The sequence below is a fragment of the Oncorhynchus gorbuscha genome, linkage group LG18 (assembly GCF_021184085.1).
Source record: "Oncorhynchus gorbuscha isolate QuinsamMale2020 ecotype Even-year linkage group LG18, OgorEven_v1.0, whole genome shotgun sequence".
NCBI classification, from domain to species: domain Eukaryota; kingdom Metazoa; phylum Chordata; class Actinopteri; order Salmoniformes; family Salmonidae; genus Oncorhynchus; species Oncorhynchus gorbuscha.
The window spans coordinates 70,350,290-70,369,495 of NC_060190.1; the positions used below are offsets into that span (position 1 = coordinate 70,350,290).

The 19,206-nt window shown below is 43.0% G+C and overlaps 1 protein-coding gene across 2 annotated transcripts in view; it reads left to right on the forward strand.

Moving 5' to 3' along the window:
• The window catches only part of LOC124003766 (interleukin-17 receptor D-like), a 59,949-nt gene extending 40,743 nt beyond the window's left edge, over window positions 1-19,206 (forward strand). The window contains exons 4-14 of one of the 2 annotated variants that reach the window (XM_046312324.1): window positions 7,734-7,852; window positions 8,121-8,241; window positions 10,107-10,151; window positions 10,398-10,549; window positions 12,285-12,350; window positions 12,513-12,567; window positions 13,256-13,366; window positions 13,621-13,805; window positions 14,204-14,378; window positions 15,755-16,639; window positions 17,742-19,206. In XM_046312324.1, the coding sequence (XP_046168280.1) occupies window positions 7,734-7,852; window positions 8,121-8,241; window positions 10,107-10,151; window positions 10,398-10,549; window positions 12,285-12,350; window positions 12,513-12,567; window positions 13,256-13,366; window positions 13,621-13,805; window positions 14,204-14,378; window positions 15,755-16,639; window positions 17,742-17,875 (2,048 nt within the window). In that variant the 3' untranslated portion in view covers window positions 17,876-19,206. The remainder of the gene's footprint in view (window positions 1-7,733; window positions 7,853-8,120; window positions 8,242-10,106; window positions 10,152-10,397; window positions 10,550-12,284; window positions 12,351-12,512; window positions 12,568-13,255; window positions 13,367-13,620; window positions 13,806-14,203; window positions 14,379-15,754; window positions 16,640-17,741) is intronic. The other variant, XM_046312325.1, reaches the window with a different exon arrangement.

Sequence of the window (19,206 nt, forward strand, 5' to 3'; positions counted from 1 at the left end):
TGCCTGTTGCTATGAATCAATCGGAGTGCTTAAAGAGCAAATCCTGCCCACCTGGCACTCCAGACAGGCTAAGACACACCTGCTCGCTCACTCAGACACTGACACATCACTCTTTCCCTTCTCTTTGTTTTATGTTTCTGTGTCTTCCTGTTGTTAGTCTGGTGTTCTGTTTTTTTCATCTCTGTGTCTTCCTGTTGGTACTCTGGTGTTCTGTTTTTTTCATCTCTGTGTCTTCCTGTTGGTACATTACATTACATTTACATTTAAGTAGTCTGGTGTTCTGTTTTTTTCATCTCTGTCTTCCTGTTGTTAGTCTGGTGTTCTGTTTTTTTCATCTCTGTGTCTTCCTGTTAGTAGTCTGGTGTTGTTCTGTTTTTTTCATCTCTGTGTCTTCCTGTTGGTAGTCTGGTGTTCTGTTTTTTCATCTCTGTGTCTTCCTGTTGGTAGTCTGGTGTTCTGTTTTTTCATCTCTGTGTCTTCCTGTTGGTAGTCTGGTGTTGTTCTCTTTTTTTCATCTCTGTGTCTTCCTGTTGGTAGTCTGGTGTTCTGTTTTTTCATCTCTGTGTCTTCCTGTTGGTAGTCTGGTGTTGTTCTGTTTTTTCATCTCTGTGTCTTCCTGTTGGTAGTCTGGTGTTGTTCTGTTTTTTCATCTCTGTGTCTTCCTGTTGGTAGTCTGGTGTTGTTCTGTTTTTTCATCTCTGTGTCTTCCTAGTTGGTCAGTCTTCCTGGTAGTGGTGTTCTGTTTTTTCATCTCTGTGTCTTCCTGTTGTTAGTCTGGTGTTGTTCTGTTTTTTCATCTCTGTGTCTTCCTGTTGGTAGTCTGGTGTTCTGTTTTTTCATCTCTGTGTCTTCCTGTTGGTAGTCTGTGTCTTCCTGTTGTTCTGGTGTTGTTCTGTTTTTTCATCTCTGTGTCTTCCTGTTGGTAGTCTGGTGTTGTTCTGTTTTTTCATCTCTGTGTCTTCCTGTTGGTAGTCTGTGTCTTCCTGTTGGTAGTCTGGTGTTTTTTTCATCTCTGTGTCTTCCTGTTGGTAGTCTGGTGTTGTTCTGTTTTTTCATCTCTGTGTCTTCCTGGTGTTGTTCTGTTTTTTCATCTCTGTGTCTTCCTGTTGGTAGTCTGGTGTTGTTCTGTTTTTTCATCTCTGTGTCTTCCTGTTGGTAGTCTGGTGTTGTTCTGTTTTTTCATCTCTGTGTCTTCCTGTTGGTAGTCTGGTGTTCTGTTTTTTCATCTCTGTGTCTTCCTGTTTTTGTTGTTCTGTTTTTTCATCTCTGTGTCTTCCTGTTGGTAGTCTGGTGTTGTTCTGTTTTTTCATCTCTGTGTCTTCCTGTTGGTAGTCTGGTGTCTGTTTTTTCTGTTTTTTCATCTCTGTGTCTTCCTGTTGGTAGTCTGGTGTTGTTCTGTTTTTTCATCTCTGTGTCTTCCTGTTGGTAGTCTGGTGTTGTTCTGTTTTTTCATCTCTGTGTCTTCCTGTTGGTAGTCTGGTGTTGTTCTGTTTTTTCATCTCTGTGTCTTCCTGTTGGTAGTCTGGTGTTGTTCTGTTTTTTCATCTCTGTGTCTTCCTGTTGGTAGTCTGGTGTTGTTCTGTTTTTTCATCTCTGTGTCTTCCTGTTGGTAGTCTGGTGTTGTTCTGTTTTTTCATCTCTGTGTCTTCCTGTTGGTAGTCTGGTGTTGTTCTGTTTTTTCATCTCTGTGTCTTCCTGTTGGTAGTCTGGTGTTGTTCTGTTTTTTCATCTCTGTGTCTTCCTGTTGGTAGTCTGGTGTTGTTCTGTTTTTTCATCTCTGTGTCTTCCTGTTGGTAGTCTGGTGTTGTTCTGTTTTTTCATCTCTGTGTCTTCCTGTTGGTAGTCTGTGTCTTCCTGTTGTTCTGTTTTTTTCATCTCTGTGTCTTCCTGTTGGTAGTCTGGTGTTGTTCTGTTTTTTCATCTCTGTGTCTTCCTGTTGGTAGTCTGTTGTTCTGTTTTTTCATCTCTGTGTCTTCCTTTGGTAGTCTGGTGTTGTTCTGTTTTTTCATCTCTGTGTCTTCCTGTTGGTAGTCTGGTGTTGTTCTGTTTTTCATCTCTGTGTCTTCCTGTTGGTAGTCTGGTGTTGTTCTGTTTTTTCATCTCTGTGTCTTCCTGTTGGTAGTCTGGTGTTGTTCTGTTTTTTCATCTCTGTGTCTTCCTGTTGGTAGTCTGGTGTTGTTCTGTTTTTTCATCTCTGTGTCTTCCTGTTGGTAGTCTGGTGTTGTTCTGTTTTTTCATCTCTGTGTCTTCCTGTTGGTAGTCTGTTCTGTTGTTCTGTTTTTTCATCTCTGTGTCTTCCTGTTGGTAGTCTGGTGTTGTTCTGTTTTTTCATCTCTGTGTCTTCCTGTTGGTAGTCTGGTGTTGTTCTGTTTTTTCATCTCTGTGTCTTCCTGTTGGTAGTCTGGTGTTTGTTCTGTTTTTTCATCTCTGTGTCTTCCTGTTGGTAGTCTGGTGTTGTTCTGTTTTTTCATCTCTGTGTCTTCCTGTTGGTAGTCTGGTGTTGTTCTGTTTTTTCATCTCTGTGTCTTCCTGTTGGTAGTCTGGTGTTGTTCTGTTCTGTTTTTTCATCTCTGTGTCTGTTTTTTTCCTGTTGGTAGTCTGGTGTTGTTCTGTTTTTTCATCTCTGTGTCTTCCTGTTGGTAGTCTGGTGTTGTTCTGTTTTTTCATCTCTGTGTCTTCCTGTTGGTAGTCTGGTGTTGTTCTGTTTTTTCATCTCTGTGTCTTCCTGTTGGTAGTCTGGTGTTGTTCTGTTTTTTCATCTCTGTGTCTTCCTGTTGGTAGTCTGGTGTTGTTCTGTTTTTTCATCTCTGTGTCTTCCTGTTGGTAGTCTGGTGTTGTTCTGTTTTTTCATCTCTGTGTCTTCCTGTTGGTAGTCTGGTGTTGTTCTGTTTTTTCATCTCTGTGTCTTCCTGTTGGTAGTCTGGTGTTGTTCTGTTTTTTCATCTCTGTGTCTTCCTGTTGGTAGTCTGGTGTTGTTCTGTTTTTTCATCTCTGTGTCTTCCTGTTGGTAGTCTGGTGTTGTTCTGTTTTTTCATCTCTGTCTTCCTGTTGGTAGTCTGGTGTTGTTCTTTTTCATCTCTGTGTCTTCCTGTTGGTAGTCTGGTGTTGTTCTGTTTTTTCATCTCTGTGTCTTCCTGTTGGTAGTCTGGTGTTGTTCTGTTTTTTCATCTCTGTGTCTTCCTGTTGGTAGTCTGGTGTTGTTCTGTTTTTTTCATCTCTGTGTCTTCCTGTTGGTAGTCTGGTGTTGTTCTGTTTTTTCATCTCTGTGTCTTCCTGTTGGTAGTCTGGTGTTGTTCTGTTTTTTCATCTCTGTGTCTTCCTGTTGGTAGTCTGGTGTTGTTCTGTTTTTTCATCTCTGTGTCTTCCTGTTGGTAGTCTGGTGTTGTTCTGTTTTTTCATCTCTGTGTCTTCCTGTTGGTAGTCTGGTGTTGTTCTGTTTTTTCATCTCTGTGTCTTCCTGTTGGTAGTCTGGTGTTGTTCTGTTTTTTCATCTCTGTGTCTTCCTGTTGGTAGTCTGGTGTTGTTCTGTTTTTTTCATCTCTGTGTCTTCCTGTTGGTAGTCTGGTGTTGTTCTGTTTTTTCATCTCTGTGTCTTTGTTGGTAGTCTGTTGGTTTTTTAGTCTGGTTGGTAGTCTGTTCTTTTTTTCATCTCTGTGTCTTCCTGTTGGTAGTCTGGTGTTGTTCTGTTTTTTCATCTCTGTGTCTTCCTGTTGGTAGTCTGGTGGTGTTCTGTTTTTTTCATCTGTTTTTTTGTTTGTTTAGTTTCTACACTTGTAAAGCTACTTTGGGTCCTTTCAAAGTGCTATATAAGACACATATAGTATTATTATTATTAAAACAAATGCTCAATGTATTTGAAAGATTGCAAGTAGTATTTGAACCCATGTCAAGTATTCTGCCAGGGCACAGACTCTTTCTCCTGCTGGTTCATATTATGGTCTCTCATAAAAAGGAAGAAAAAAGGTCTCGAAATGTGTTTGATGCCTGCCGTGTGTGTGTGTGTGTGTGTGTGTGTGTGTGTGTGTGTGTGTGTGTGTGTGTGTGTGTGTGTGTGTGTGTGTGTGTGTGTGTGTGTGTGTCTGTGTGTGTGTGTGTGTGTGTATTACTATTCTTGTGGGTTCCGGAAATCACCAAAAGTCCCCACAAGGATAGTAAAACAAGGACAATTCTACCAAGAGGGGATATTTCCCATATCCCCATGAGGACAAAAGCTATTTTAGGGTTAGTGTCACAATTAGTAGTTAGGGTTGGGGTTAGTAGTTAGGGTTAGGGGTTAGTAGTTGGGGGTTAGTAGTTGGGGGTTAGTAGTTGGGGTTAGGGATTAGTAGTTAGGGTTGGGATTAGTAGTTAGGGTTAGGGGTTAGTAGTTAGGGTTAGGGGTTAGTAGTTAGGGTTAGGGGTTAGTAGTTGGGGGTTAGTAGTTGGGGTTTAGTAGTTGGGGGTTAGTAGTTGGGGGTTAGTAGTTGGGGTTAGTAGTTGGGGTTAGGGATTAGTAGTTAGGGTTGGGATTAGTAGTTAGGGTTAGGGGTTAGTAGTTGGGGGTTAGTAGTTGGGGGTTAGGGATTAGTTAGGGGTTGGGATTAGTAGTTAGGGTTGGGTTAGTAGTTAGGGTTAGTGGTTAGGGGTTAGTAGTTGGGGGTTAGTTGGGGGTTAGTAGTTGGGGGTTAGTAGTTGGGGGTTAGTAGTTGGGGGTTAGCAGTTGGGGGTTAGCAGTTGGGGGTTAGGGTTAGTAGTTAGGGGTTAGTAATTGGTGTTAGTAGTTAGTAGTTGGGGTTAGGGATTAGTAGTTAGGGTTATGCTTAGTAGTTAGGGTTAGGGGTTAGTAGTTGGGGGTTAGTAGTTGGGGGTTAGGGTTGGTAGTTAGGGGTTAGTAATTGGTGTTAGTAGTTAGTAGTTGGGGTTAGGGGTTAGTAGTTAGGGGTTAGTAGTTTAGGTTAGTAGTTGAGGTTAGTAGTTGGGGTTAGTAGTTAGGTTTAGGGAAAATAGGATTTTGAATGGAAATAAATGTTAAGGCCCCACAAGGGTAGTAAAATGTGTGTATCTTTACATGGTTCTTCACTTTATTTGTGCTCTTATCACGTTTTGGCCCAAATCCCTCATCAGTCAGGTCTGTCTGACCTGTACTACAGACAAGGAGGAGGAATGTAGAATCCATCCTGTCTGACTGACCTGTACTACAGACAAGGAGGAGGAATGTAGAATCCATCCTGTCTGACTGACCTGTACTACAGACAAGGAGGAGGAATGTAGAATCCATCCTGTCTGACTAACCTGTACTACAGACAAGGAGGAGGAATGTAGAATCCATCCTGTCTGACTGACCTGTACTACAGACAAGGAGGAGGAATGTAGAATCCATCTGTCTGACTGACCTGACTACAGACAAGGAGGAGGAATGTAGAATCCATCCTGTCTGACTGACCTGTACTACAGACAAGGAGGAGGAATGTAGAATCCATCCTGTCTGACTGACCTGTACTACAGACAAGGAGGAGGAATGTAGAATCCATCCTGTCTGACAAGGAGGAGGAATGTAGAATCCACCTGTACTACAGACAAGGAGGAGGAAGGAATCCATCCTGTCTGACTGACCTGTACTACAGACAAGGAGGAGGAATGTAGAATCCATCCTGTCTGACTGACCTGTACTACAGACAAGGAGGAGGAATGTAGAATCCATCCTGTCTGACTGACCTGTACTACAGACAAGGAGGAGGAATGTAGAATCCATCCTGTCTGACTGACCTGTACTACAGACAAGGAGGAGGAATGTAGAATCCATCCTGTCTGACTGACCTGTACTACAGACAAGGAGGAGGAATGTAGAATCCACACTGTCTGTCTGACCTGTCTAATAGACAACTTGTGAGGAAGGTAGAATCCTGTGCCCAGCCCCTACACTATGAGTTCCATCCTGTCTGACTGTGCCCAGTCCCTACACTATGAGTTCCATCCTGTCTGACTGTGCCCAGTCCCTACACTATGAGTTCCATCCTGTCTGACTGTGCCCAGTCCCTACACTATGAGTTCCATCCTGTCTGACTGTGCCCAACCCCTACACTATGAGTTCCATCCTGTCTGACTGTGCCCAGCCCCTACACTATGAGTTCCATCCTGTCTGACTGTGCCCAGTCCCTACAGCATGAGTTCCATCCTGTCTGACTGTGCCCAGCCCCGACAGCATGAGTTCCATCCTGTCTGACTGTGCCCAGCCCCTACACGATGAGTTCCATCCTGTCTGACTGTGCCCAGCCCCTACAGCATGAGTTCCATCCTGTCTGACTGTGCCCAGCCCCTACACGATGAGTTCCATCCTGTCTGACTGTGCCCAGCCCCTACAGCATGAGTTCCATCCTGTCTGACTGTGCCCAGCCCCTACAGCATGAGTTCCAGGTCTTACCCTCTGGCTCCCTGTTTAGATTCCCCACTGTTTAGACTAACAGGTGCAAGCACTTCTTCACCACTATGGCCACTGCCCTTTTAAATACAGGGAAGAGAAGGTAGAAGGCTAGGAATGATGATGTTGAGGAGAACGATGGTAATGTTTTTGATGATGTTGATGCTGATGATGTTTTTTGTTTTTGTCAGCACATTGTTGATATGTTGTTGACAAGATACAGAGAACTTGACTTATTAGACAACTATGGCATGCTTAGTGCTGCCTCTTAAGTGGACTACTTGTAGGCTTACTGTGTATAGTAGTATTGATGGCTGTCAGCCCTAGGACTTTATGGACTAGCTCATTGTTTTCACTAGGACTTTATGGACTAGCTCATTGTTTTCACTAGGACTTTATTGGACTAGCTTATTGTTTTCACTAGGACTTTATGGACTAGCTTATTGTTTTCACTAGGACTTTATGGACAAGCTCATTGTTTTCACTAGGACTTTATGGACTAGCTCATTGTTTTCACTAGGACTTTATGGACTAGCTCATTGTTTTCACTAGGACTTTATGGACTAGCTTATTGTTTTCACTAGGACTTTATGGACAAGCTCATTGTTTTCACTAGGACTTTATGGACAAGCTCATTGTTTTCACTAGGACTTTATGGACAAGCTCATTGTTTTCACTAGGACTTTATGGACTAGCTCATTGTTTTCACTAGGACTTTATGGACTAGCTCATTGTTTTCACTAGGACTTTATGGACAAGCTCATTGTTTTCACTAGGACTTTATGGGCTAGCTTATTGTTTTCACTAGGACTTTATGGACAAGCTCATTGTTTTCACTAGGACTTTATGGACTAGCTCATTGTTTTCACTAGGACTTTATGGACTAGCTCATTGTTTTCACTAGGACTTTATGGACTAGCTTATTGTTTTCACTAGGACTTTATGGACTAGCTTATTGTTTTCACTAGGACTTTATGGACAAGCTCATTGTTTTCACTAGGACTTTATGGACAAGCTCATTGTTTTCACTAGGACTTTATGGACAAGCTCATTGTTTTCACTAGGACTTTATGGACAAGCTCATTGTTTTCACTAGGACTTTATGGACTAGCTCATTGTTTTCACTAGGACTTTATGGACTAGCTTATTGTTTTCACTAGGACTTTATGGACTAGCTTATTGTTTTCACTAGGACTTTATGGACTAGCTCATTGTATTCACTAGGACTGTGTGTTGTTATGATCTATGTGTTTTTTATGTGTTGTTTTTATACTTCTTTCCTGCGAAACCAATTGCTCTCTGGGTCAAATAAAGTTGAACTTGTTGTTGTGTCTAGGTATAGAGCATGTGAAGGGCTTCAGAGTTTACCTGGAGGACAAGGACCCAGAGGGGAAGCTGTGTCAGCACATGATCCTCAAAGACCCACGACAGCTCAACTTTTCTTACAGCAATGTGGTATGTCACAGCACAGACTCAGCCAACAGGGTTTATTTTATTTGTACATCTGGAAGGTGTGTGAACTAGCTTGGTATAATATAACATGCATAATAACTAAAGCTCAACTTTTCAAGTAATGTAAGTAAGTATTTGGGTGCTGAAGCCCTTACAAGACTTGATGACTGAAACACGTCCATTTTGACTGCTGATAATAAATCAAAGTAATAATTTATTTTGTAATTGCTGGCTGACTGAAGTATACCTTCACCTTGTTATTTCCTGATAGAAGATGAACTCTCAGCCCTTCCCTGGCCTGGCCTTTGAGACGGACTACATGGTCCGGATTGTTCCTTTTCCCACCTTCATGAATGACAGCTTCTTCCCTCCGTCCTTCCTGCGCACCAACTGTAAGAGAAACACTCCCCGAACTGCCGGCCCTAGTTTTAGACCGTAAACACAGTTTAATCACTACAGGCAACTTTAAGTGGAATCAGACAGTGCCAGTGGTTTTACCTGGCCACATAACCTGACTGAGGAAAATCTTCAGGCCCTCATTTTGGAAAAACTCCTAGCCCTAGTAATGATCTTGTGAATTGGTAAAGTCCTGTAACTGTAGTGTAACAGTAGTGTAACTAGTGCAACTGTAGTGCAACTGTCGTGTAACTAGTGCAACTGTCGTGTAACTAGTGCAACAGTCGTGTAACTAGTGCAACTGTCGTGTAACTAGTGCAACTGTCGTGTAACTGTAGTGCAACTGTCGTGTAACTGTAATGCAACTGTCGTGTAACTGTCGTGTAACTGTAGTGCAACTGTCGTGTAACTAGTGCAACTGTCGTGTAACTAGTGCAACTGTCGTGTAACTAGTGCAACTGTCGTGTAACTAGTGCAACTGTCGTGTAACTAGTGCAACAGTCGTGTAACTAGTGCAACAGTCGTGTAACTAGTGCAACTGTCGTGTAACTAGTGCAACAGTCGTGTAACTAGTGCAACTGTCGTGTAACTAGTGCAACTGTCGTGTAACTAGTGCAACTGTCGTGTAACTAGTGCAACTGTCGTGTAACTAGTGCAACTGTCGTGTAACTAGTGCAACTGTCGTGTAACTAGTGCAACTGTCGTGTAACTAGTGCAACTGTGTAACTAGCGGTAACTAGTGCAACTGTCGTGTAACTAGTGCAACAGTCGTGTAACTAGTGCAACAGTCGTGTAACTAGTGCAACTGTCGTGTAACTAGTGCAACAGTCGTGTAACTAGTGCAACTGTCGTGTAACTAGTGCAACTGTCGTGTAACTAGTGCAACTGTCGTGTAACTAGTGCAACTGTCGTGTAACTAGTGCAACTGTCGTGTAACTAGTGCAACTGTCGTGTAACTAGTGCAACTGTCGTGTAACTAGTGCAACTGTCGTGTAACTAGTGCAACTGTCGTGTAACTGTAGTGCAACTGTCGTGTAACTAGTGCAACTGTCGTGTAACTGTCGTGTAACTGTAGTGCAACTGTCGTGTAACTGTCGCGCAACTGTCGTGCAACTGTCGCGTAACTAGTGCAACTGTCGTGTAACTAGTGCAACTGTCGTGTAACTAGTGCAACTGTCGTGTAACTAGTGCAACTGTCGTGTAACTAGTGCAACTGTCGTGTAACTAGTGCAGTGTAACTAGTGTCTGTCGTGTAACTAGTGCAACTGTCGTGTAACTAGTGCAACTGTCGTGTAACTAGTGCAACTGTCGTGTAACTAGTAACTAGTGCAACAGTCGTGTAACTAGTGCAACTGTCGTGTAACTAGTGCAACTGTCGTGTAACTAGTGCAACTGTCGTGTAACTAGTGCAACTGTCGTGTAACTAGTGCAACTGTCGTGTAACTAGTGCAACTGTCGTGTAACTAGTGCAACTGTCGTGTAACTAGTGCAACTGTAGTGCAACTGTCGTGTAACTAGTGCAACTGTCGTGTAACTAGTGCAACTGTCGTGTAACTAGTGCAACTGTCGTAACTAGTGCAACTGTCGTGTAACTAGTGCAACTGTAGTGTAACTAGTGCAACTGTAGTGCAACTGTCGTGTAACTAGTGCAACTGTCGTGTAACTAGTGCAACTGTCGTGTAACTAGTGCAACTGTCGTGCAACTGTCGTGTAACTAGTGCAACTGTCGTGTAACTAGTGCAACTGTCGTGTAACTAGTGCAACTGTCGTGTAACTAGTGCAACTGTTGTGTAACTGTAGTGTAACTGTTGATGAAGACTCCTGTTGTAATTTATTGTTTTTGCTGTGTGTTTGTTCTCAGCCTGTGAAGTGCTTCTGGGACCCGACAACCTCGTCTGCAAACCATGTGAGTCCCCGTTGAACATCTACTTGCTCTTGTACCTGTGTGATGCTGTAATCATGCTATTAACACTTTATTAACACATAACAACATAGTATTAACATATTTTACATAGTAAATAGCCTACTAATGTCCTTATAATTGCATAGTAATGGAGTTGAGTGTAAGGCGTTGTGATTAATTGCAATGATATAGACATTCCTCTATTTTCTCATATACATACCTTTCTTTCTGTCTGGCGGTTGTGATCAGTCTGGAAGCCCAAGACCCTCAACATCTCTCAGCGGGGCACCAACCTCCATGTTGTCTTTGACCACGCCCCCTCCACCTTCGGCTTCACCATTTACTACCTGTACTACAAACTACGACAGGAGGGACCCTTCAGGCTAAAACGCTGCAGACCTGTAAGGAAGGAAATGATGTTATAAGTATGCTCCAGAGCCTCAAAGATGTTCCTGGTTAGATCGTGTGGTCAGGAAAATCTCAGGGCCTTTCTTATGAGAAGTGATATTTAAGCAATTATGAGCTGCATTTATCAAGCTCATCAGAGTAGAAGTGCCGATGATCTAGGATCAGTTTTGCCTTATGCTTACCCTAAAAAAAAAAACATTTTTATATTTTACAATTTTAACCTTTATTTAACTAGGCAAGTCAGTTAAGAAGAAATTCTTATTTACAAGGACGGCCTATCCCGGGGCCGAAACCGGACGACGCTGGGCCAATTGTGTGCCGCCCAATGGTACTTCCAATCACGGCCGGATGTGATACAGCCAGGATACAGGAAATGGAAATGGGAGGACCTGGTCATAGATCAGCACTCCTAGTCGAAGACTCTTTTTATGGATACTGCTCCTAATGTGTTTCCCAGACACTGAGGAGGATGTAGTATGGATACTGCTCCTAATGTGTTTCCCAGACACTGAGGAGGATGTAGTATGGATACTGCTCCTAATGTGTTTCCCAGACACTGGGGAGGATGTAGTATGGATACTGCTCCTAATGTGTTTCCCAGACACTGAGGAGGATGTAGTATGGATACTGCTCCTAATGTGTTTCCCAGACACTGAGGAGGATGTAGTATGGATACTGCTCCTTATGTGTTTCCCAGACACTGGGGAGGATGTAGTATGGATACTGCTCCTAATGTGTTTCCCAGACACTGAGGAGGATGTAGTATGGATACTGCTCCTAATGTGTTTCCCAGACACTGGGGAGGATGTAGTATGGATACTGCTCCTAATGTGTTTCCCAGACACTGGGGAGGATGTAGTATGGATACGGTGTGTTGATGTGTCTGCTGCCTTGGGCTCCTCTACCAGGCCTCTGCCTGCTGGGCCTCTTTCTCTCTCTCTGACAATCTATGGCCTCCTGGGAGACATCCGTGGACTTATCATACTTTCCTCTCTCTTTCTCTCGCTCTTGCTCGCTCGCTCTCTCTCGCTCTCTCTTTCGCGCTCTGTTGCTCTCTCTCTCTCTCTCTCTCTCTCTCTCTCTCTCTCTCTCTGTCTCTCTCTCTTTATTTTTCTTTCTCTCTGTCAGTGACACGAAGAACAACTCTGAGGCAGACCTGTATTCTAATAGCATTTGACATTTATTTCAAATACTTTGAGCATATGCTTTAACCTGTTGGAGTGCCAGGTCTGGTCAGAGCCACTCTGAGGTCCTGAAGACTTTCCCAGCAGCAGAACAGATTGTCATTTGCATTGTTTTAGTTGGAGAGAGAAAGATGAAACCTATCATCTCCCCCCTTCCTCTTCCAGTCAAGTCCTCTCTCAGCCCTACAGTTGTTCTGCCTGTGAACAACGACTGAGGCAGAAAAGCCAAAGCCCCCCTAGCTAGTTCTATCAAGTCCCTTCTCTCACTGTGTTTTCAAACCGGATCTGCTTATATCATCAACAATGGGATTATTTGGACATGAGGTGGAAATAAACTAACTGTCAGGATTCTAAAGCCCTAGTCATAGATGCAGAAAACTCCTCAGCTATGTACCAAATTCAACGTGAAGATATGATCACCGCAGAAACAGCATTGATTTAGTCGATAACATGTACTCTCGTCCCTTCAGGATGAACATTTAGCTGCTGTTGAAAATGGTTGATGATTGATAATCATCCATGTCTTTACTCTCTTTTTGTACAGGAGTTAAATCTGCCCAAAACAACATGTGTTCTTCAAGATGTGATACCAGGAACCTATGCGATTGAGGTAAGGATTCTGACCTCGCACTACTGTAGTATTCTCTCCTGGTTGTGACTATTGCATATTATGATCATTATACAATCACACTTAAGAAAGCTTATGGATATACTATTCTAAACCATAAAGAAACCCTGCAGCTCATATTTACTGACATATTTTGTCCTGCAGCTGCGAGATGACACCAACACCACCAGGAGACAGGCCCAGTACCACGTGAGCCAAGGTGAGCTACGTTGCCTCTGGACTGACACACTAGATACCATCATAGCCTCACACTTCTCTGTGGACCAATAACTTTTTACTAGACTCTCATTACATAAAGCACGGACGACGTGCTTCTACACCTGCATTGCTCGCTGTTTGGGGTTTTAAGCTGGGTTTATGTACAGCACTTTGTGACATCAGCTGATGTAAGAAGGGCTTTATAAATAAATGTGATTGATTGATTGATGACTGGAGGACATTTTTATCACTTAGGAGTGTTCTCTTAAAGTGTTCAAGTCTTGTGTACACTTTGTAGAATTAAAAACAAGCACTAAGTGGAATTGATGAGATGTATTTATTCTAATTTCAACCATAATGTCCAGCCCACTCCCCGTGTGCAGGTCCTATCAGATTCATGAGATGTATTCTAATTTGTTTATTCTAATTTCTACCATAATGTCCAGCCCATTCCCCGTGGGCAGGTCCTATCAGATTCATGAGATGTATTCTAATTTGTTTATTCTAATTTCTACCATAATGTCCAGCCCATTCCCCGTGGGCAGGTCCTATCAGATTCATGAGATGTATTCTAATTTGTTTATTTTAATTTCTACCATAATGTCCAGCCCATTCCCCGTGGGCAGGTCCTATCAGATTCATGAGATGTATTCTAATTTGTTTATTCTAATTTCTACCATAATGTCCAGCCCATTCCCCGTGGGCAGGTCCTATCAGAGCCATGGCCATCACTGTTCCTCTGGTCATCATTTCTGCCTTTGCTACACTCTTCACCGTCATGTGCCGCAAGAAACAACAAGGTATGTTGCTTTTATCATTGTTTTCATATTGCTACACTCCATTTTACATTCAGTCTCCATTCTGTCTGTTTACCAAGTCTAACTTTTAAAGTATTCCAGCATGTACTTCCATTATGAGACGTTTAGTAGATTAGGCCAGTGCTGCTGTGTCAATGCATTTCATTTTACCCTTTTTATATGGAATTAACATTTTATTAATATGCCATCCATCTATCTATCTATCTATCCATCTATCCATCTATCCATCCATCCAGAGAACATCTACTCCCATCTGGACGAGGACAGCTCTGAGTCATCGTCTCACACCACAGCTCTGAATGCAGACAGGCCATGGCCCCGGACCAAGGTGTTTGTCTGCTACTCCACTAAGGACTGCCCCAAACACCTCGCTGTCATACAGAGCTTCGCCTTCTTCCTCCAGGACTTCTGTGGCTGTGAGGTAGGCACTAAGCTTTAGAAATAATGCCCATTGGAGCACAAACCCCCTTATCTAGATTATAGCTCCTTAGTTTAGCTCTATTAAGGGTTAACTGAGGGATGGCTCAGGCCAGGGAATTGAATGTGAACAGACTACATGGCAGAAGATTGAAAGTCTGGAATGTGGGTTGTGTGCCACCTGCTGGCTAGTAGGCGAATTACAACTAGTAGAAGAGGAATACCTCAGTACATACTCAAGAATAGTTTAGTATTCTGTAGTAATAATCCATAATGATGATAATAATATGAATATGCAATCGTTGCCTGACTATTGCTGTCTGTGGTTGAATTATTCCTAGTGATGTTATAACACCTGTTTTAACACCACGTACCTCTTTGATCCTCTGTATTGTGTCTTAGGTGACTCTGGACCTATGGGAGCACCTGCAGATCTGTAAGGAGGGCCAGATGTCCTGGCTGAGCCGGCAGATAGATGAGGCTCACTACATCATCACTGTCTGCTCCAAGGGCCTTAAGTACTACGTAGAGAAGAAAAACCGCAGAGGGAAATCACCAGCCAGAACTTGCCCTGGAGGTGTTTGATTGATTGATTTCATTTATTTGACAGTTGAACAAAAATAATATACAGCTGGTTTATACATTTCATTTCAAGTTGTGGTTGTTTTAGGGAAAGGGCATATACCTAGTCGGTTGCTCAACTGAATGCATTCAACCGAAATGTGTCTTCTGCATTTAACCCAACCCCTCTGAATCAGAGAGGTGCGGGAGGATGCCTTGTGCCACGTCATCGGCGCCCAGGGAGCATTTGTTGTTGGGGGTTAACTACCTTTCTCAAAAGTGTTCACCTTGCAGGCTCAGGGATTCGCTCTTAACCGTTCTTAACCGCTAGGCTACCTGGCTCTACCTGTTTTACCTACCTTAGTTAAATGCCCTGAATGTAAATTGCTCTGGATCAGTGTTGGGGAATGCCCAGTAGAGGGCGCACACCACCTTTAAATGGGCTGCATTACTTTTGCATGACCAAACACAAAAAACCCTCTGAAGATACCTTGTGCATGTTGGTCATTAATTTTTATGCCCAGTAGAGGGCACACACCACCTTTAAATGGGCTGCATTATAGTTAACCACCAGTAAGTAACCTATTCTAACTCTGGGCTATACCAATTCAAGTAATAATGACAGATGCAATATATCCTTTACAATACTTAATATATAAGAACTATTTTGTTGAATTATGTACACATGAGTAAATAAATATATAACCACCTGGTCCAGTAAAAAGAGAGCTCAAATACAACTGGCCACCAATCTGTTTTACACACAGATACGAACTGGCCAGAGAGATCTAAAACTATACGATCACGTTGTGTAATTGTAGTGCCCTTTTCTTTTATATTTATCATGAAGACGGAGCTGGAGAAATGTCCGTCCTGATCATCTAACTAAGGTGTTATTATTAACAGACAGTAATTGGGTCACTCACCTGAACCCGATGATCCTGTGTTTGTATCGTCAGTCAAGTAACATCTGAACTTTTCTTCTACCGATTCAAAGTAATGTGAACACTTCCACAATAAAGGCTATTGTCTCCGCCATCTCGCTAGCTACCATGCCAGCTACCATGCCAGCTACCCACCACAATGTTCACGTTGTAACGGGAAGCGTGCGATGAATGTAGCCTAGGAGGGACGGAGTTTAATTTTTCATTTTCGTCAACAAAGAAAAAGGGAAATAATATTGTAAAAGTAACTAAGTAACTGATTTCTTAAATTGACAAACTAATGTATTAGGTTACTCATTACCACAACAAAAGTAATCTGAATACTCTAATGGGTTATATGTATTGCATTACCCCCCAACAATGCTCCGGATAAGAACTTCTGCTAAATTACCAAAATGTAAGGATACCACAAAGTCACTGACTTATGTCCATTGGGTTTGTTTTGGAGCAGGTGGTGGAGCAGCAGCGGCAGCAGCGAGTGGAGCAGAGCTCTTCATCGTTGCCGTGGCAATGATCGCAGAGAAGCTTCGCGAGGGGTGCCAGAAAGACCAGGACCTGTCTCGTTTCATGGCCATCTACTTCGACTACTCCCACGAGAGCGATGTCCCCACCATGCTGAGCCTGGCTCCCAAGTTTAAGCTCATGGATCAGCTCCCTCAGATGTTCAGCCTCCTCCACTCTCGACAGCTCAGTTTACCGGAGCGCGAACCGCAGCCTCTCAACATCAGCAAGAGGAACTACTTCCGGAGCAAGTCGGGGCGGTCTCTATACGTAGCCATCTGTAACATGCACCAGCACATTTCTTTGGAGCCTGATTGGTTCGAGAGGCAGCTGATGCCTGCCCCCCCAGCCCCGCTTCCGAAGCAGCGTGATGCCGCCGGAACGTCTTCGTCATCATCACCTCACATGGAGAAGTTTGACTCTGGGCTGGTGCTCAATGAGGTTCTGTTTAAGTTTCCATCAGAAAGTGAGGGTACTCTGAAGAGCAATGTGCTGCTCACATCTCTCCCACCCAACCTCAGTCTGGCCCACTGCTCCCTGGACAGACCTGTGGGGCCTGGGCCCGGCTCCAGCCTCTCTCAGGGGGAGATTGGGGGGCTGTCGGGGGCCTCATCTGGTCTGGGTCCTCTGGGTCTGGGGTCTCTGAGGCCTGTGGTCCCTCCTCAGGCTGGGGACGGCTCGGCCAGTCCTCCAGAGATGCCCAGGGACTCTGGGATCTATGATTCGTCAGTGCCTTCCTCTGAGCTGTCCATCCCCCTCATGGAGGGCCTGTCACCTGACCAGGCTGACTCCTCCTCTCTGGCCGAAAGCGAATCATCTTCTTCCGGACTGGGTAAGAGACCAATGACAAAAAATGCCTAAAAGGATGTATGACATTTTCACGTACAAATAGTCATGAAACATATCTTCCGTATGTGGTCATGAATCATGAATCAGATTGTGAATGAGTCGGATTTAAAGCCCATTGCCTAAAAATGCCTAAAATGATGTATGACATTTTCACATTCAAATACAGCAGGACTGATAGTGAATCATTGGTCAGATTGACAATGAGTCATCTAATTTGAATCGGAGATGATTCAGTCAGACTGACATCATAACAGAGTTTCTCAAACCACTCCTGAGGGACTCCTGGTCGTTTCGCAGAATTGTTTTATACACCGTGTCCATATTCATAAGAATCAATTCCCCTCGCCCACAAATTGGGGAAAACAAACATTCTTTCCCATTGACCCCCATTGTAAAAGATACAACTTCTTTGTCAGTTTTTGTAAAATATATATTAAAGAAAAAACAAGACGTGCTGAAAAGCTGCTTTGTTGTTCAATGTACATGTAACCAGGCCAAAAATCCTGACCTGCGGTCCACAACGCTCCCAAGTAGGGAAATGGAGCCTCACTCACTCATGTGGCTGCCATCACCATGATGAAAAGGGGCAATATGATGTTTTTATGTAGTGAGAACACTCGGGAGCAGGCAATGTTGAAAAGTCATCTTTTGACATGTTGGACTTTTCTTAAATATAGTTTTGTTATTGACTGAAACAAGAAGACAACAAAAAAAGTGTGTTTGAAAAAGGTTTTTGCTGTGAGCCAATGGAGTAACCTAGGTAACCACAGGTTGTTTTCCCCACAGGCGGGTGGAGACCGTGACATTCTGTCTAATACCGACTGGGAGTATTCAGGGGTGGAAATGGAAAAAGTCACTAATTCCCACCCCTTTCTTTGTTCTAGCACACCTGAAATCAACATGTTCAACGAATCATCAAGCCCTTGATTAGTTGAAACAGCTGTGCTACTAATAAATTGTACTTTAAAGTACTGTATTTTACCTCTGGCCCATGGCCTGTTGCTAAAGTGACGTCATTTGTGTTGAATTATGTTTGTTGTGCCTCCAGAAGTTGCTGAATATCTCTTCATCTTGTGTGTCTTCAGGTGATGAGGAGCCACCTGCTGTCAGCTCTCTGCGCTGTGCCATGGCAACCATCTGTAAAGCTGAGCTCCACCAACACCATCTAAAGCAGTCTGAAGGACTGGGGCTCCCTCCTGTTCCTGTTCCTCCCTTGTAGTGAACGGAACAGCGACTTTACATTACCTGGACACGCATAACGACACTTTACTGCCTTCAAAGACACTGCCTTGATACAGACCATCATCCTGAGTTGTACTAGCTATCTAAAACATCGAATCCCAAATGAACAGTGTACGGTAACCAAGCCCATGGATGTCAGTGATGTCATCCGCTTTGGAATCTCTGTGGACTTGTGGCTGATAGAACACTGAGGCCTGTTGATGTCATTGTTTTAGAACACAGAGGGTTTTGTGAACAGTTGTGTGAAGGCAAGGCGTTATTTAATCAAATGGTTGTATGTTGTTTTGCATCGCTGTCCTGTATTTGTTAGTGTTCTAAAGGTGTTTATTTTAGACTAGGCCAGATGTTCCCTTTAAAACATCCCGTACCAGGTTACTAGTTCACTAACACACCTGCTTCAACTCCTCTAATAATCATCAACCCTTGATTACTTGAATTAGGTGTGTTAGTGCTGGGCTTGAACAAAAAATCTGCGACTTCAACACCAGATGTAGTGTGTTTCTAACTGGGACAATTCCGTGAGCCAGTAGTGATGACCATGCTCTTTTAAGTGAGAGAACGTTGGTTTGTTACTTCATTTTAATTTATTGAAAATTATGAAAAATGAAATTACTTTTTAAGGATACAAGGTGCTGAAATTGTGTGTCAAAACACTTTTACTTGTTTTTTTTTAAATGTAGTTTTCACACCAATTTGTTTTACGAATAGAAAAGGTTTGACAACTCTTGTGTAAGAGATCAGATATATTGGGAGTAACTAGGGCTGTGTATGCTCACTAGGGCTGTGTATGCTCACTAGGGCTGTGTATGCTCACTAGGGCTGTGTATGCTCACTAGGGCTGTGGCGGTCACGACATCTCGTCAGCTGGTGATTGTCAAGCAAATAACTGTCGGTCTCACGGTAATTGACCGTCAATTAACATAAACACATTTAGCATCTCCTGGTTTCCACATATAGCCTACAAGACACTGATGCAGACCTTTGGAACATCTACATTTTAAAAAGTCTATTAAATCCATGTAATAAAGCCAACACCTTCACAATAAATCCATTATCATTTTAGACCGGTCTAAAGAAACATGATGTGAAGAAAATGTAGTGTATTTCAGAAGAACTGAATTGCATACTCTGAGTTGTCCTCATGTTAGGTCCTGATCTGGCTATGCCATGTGGCTGTTGGCTACAATAGTTAATTTAGCGGACAAAATTTGGTTAGAATTCCGTGGCATTATTTTATATTATTTTATATTATGAAGAATACAATTGAACAAAGCTGAATAAAATAAAAAGGATGTTTTCTCCAAACGA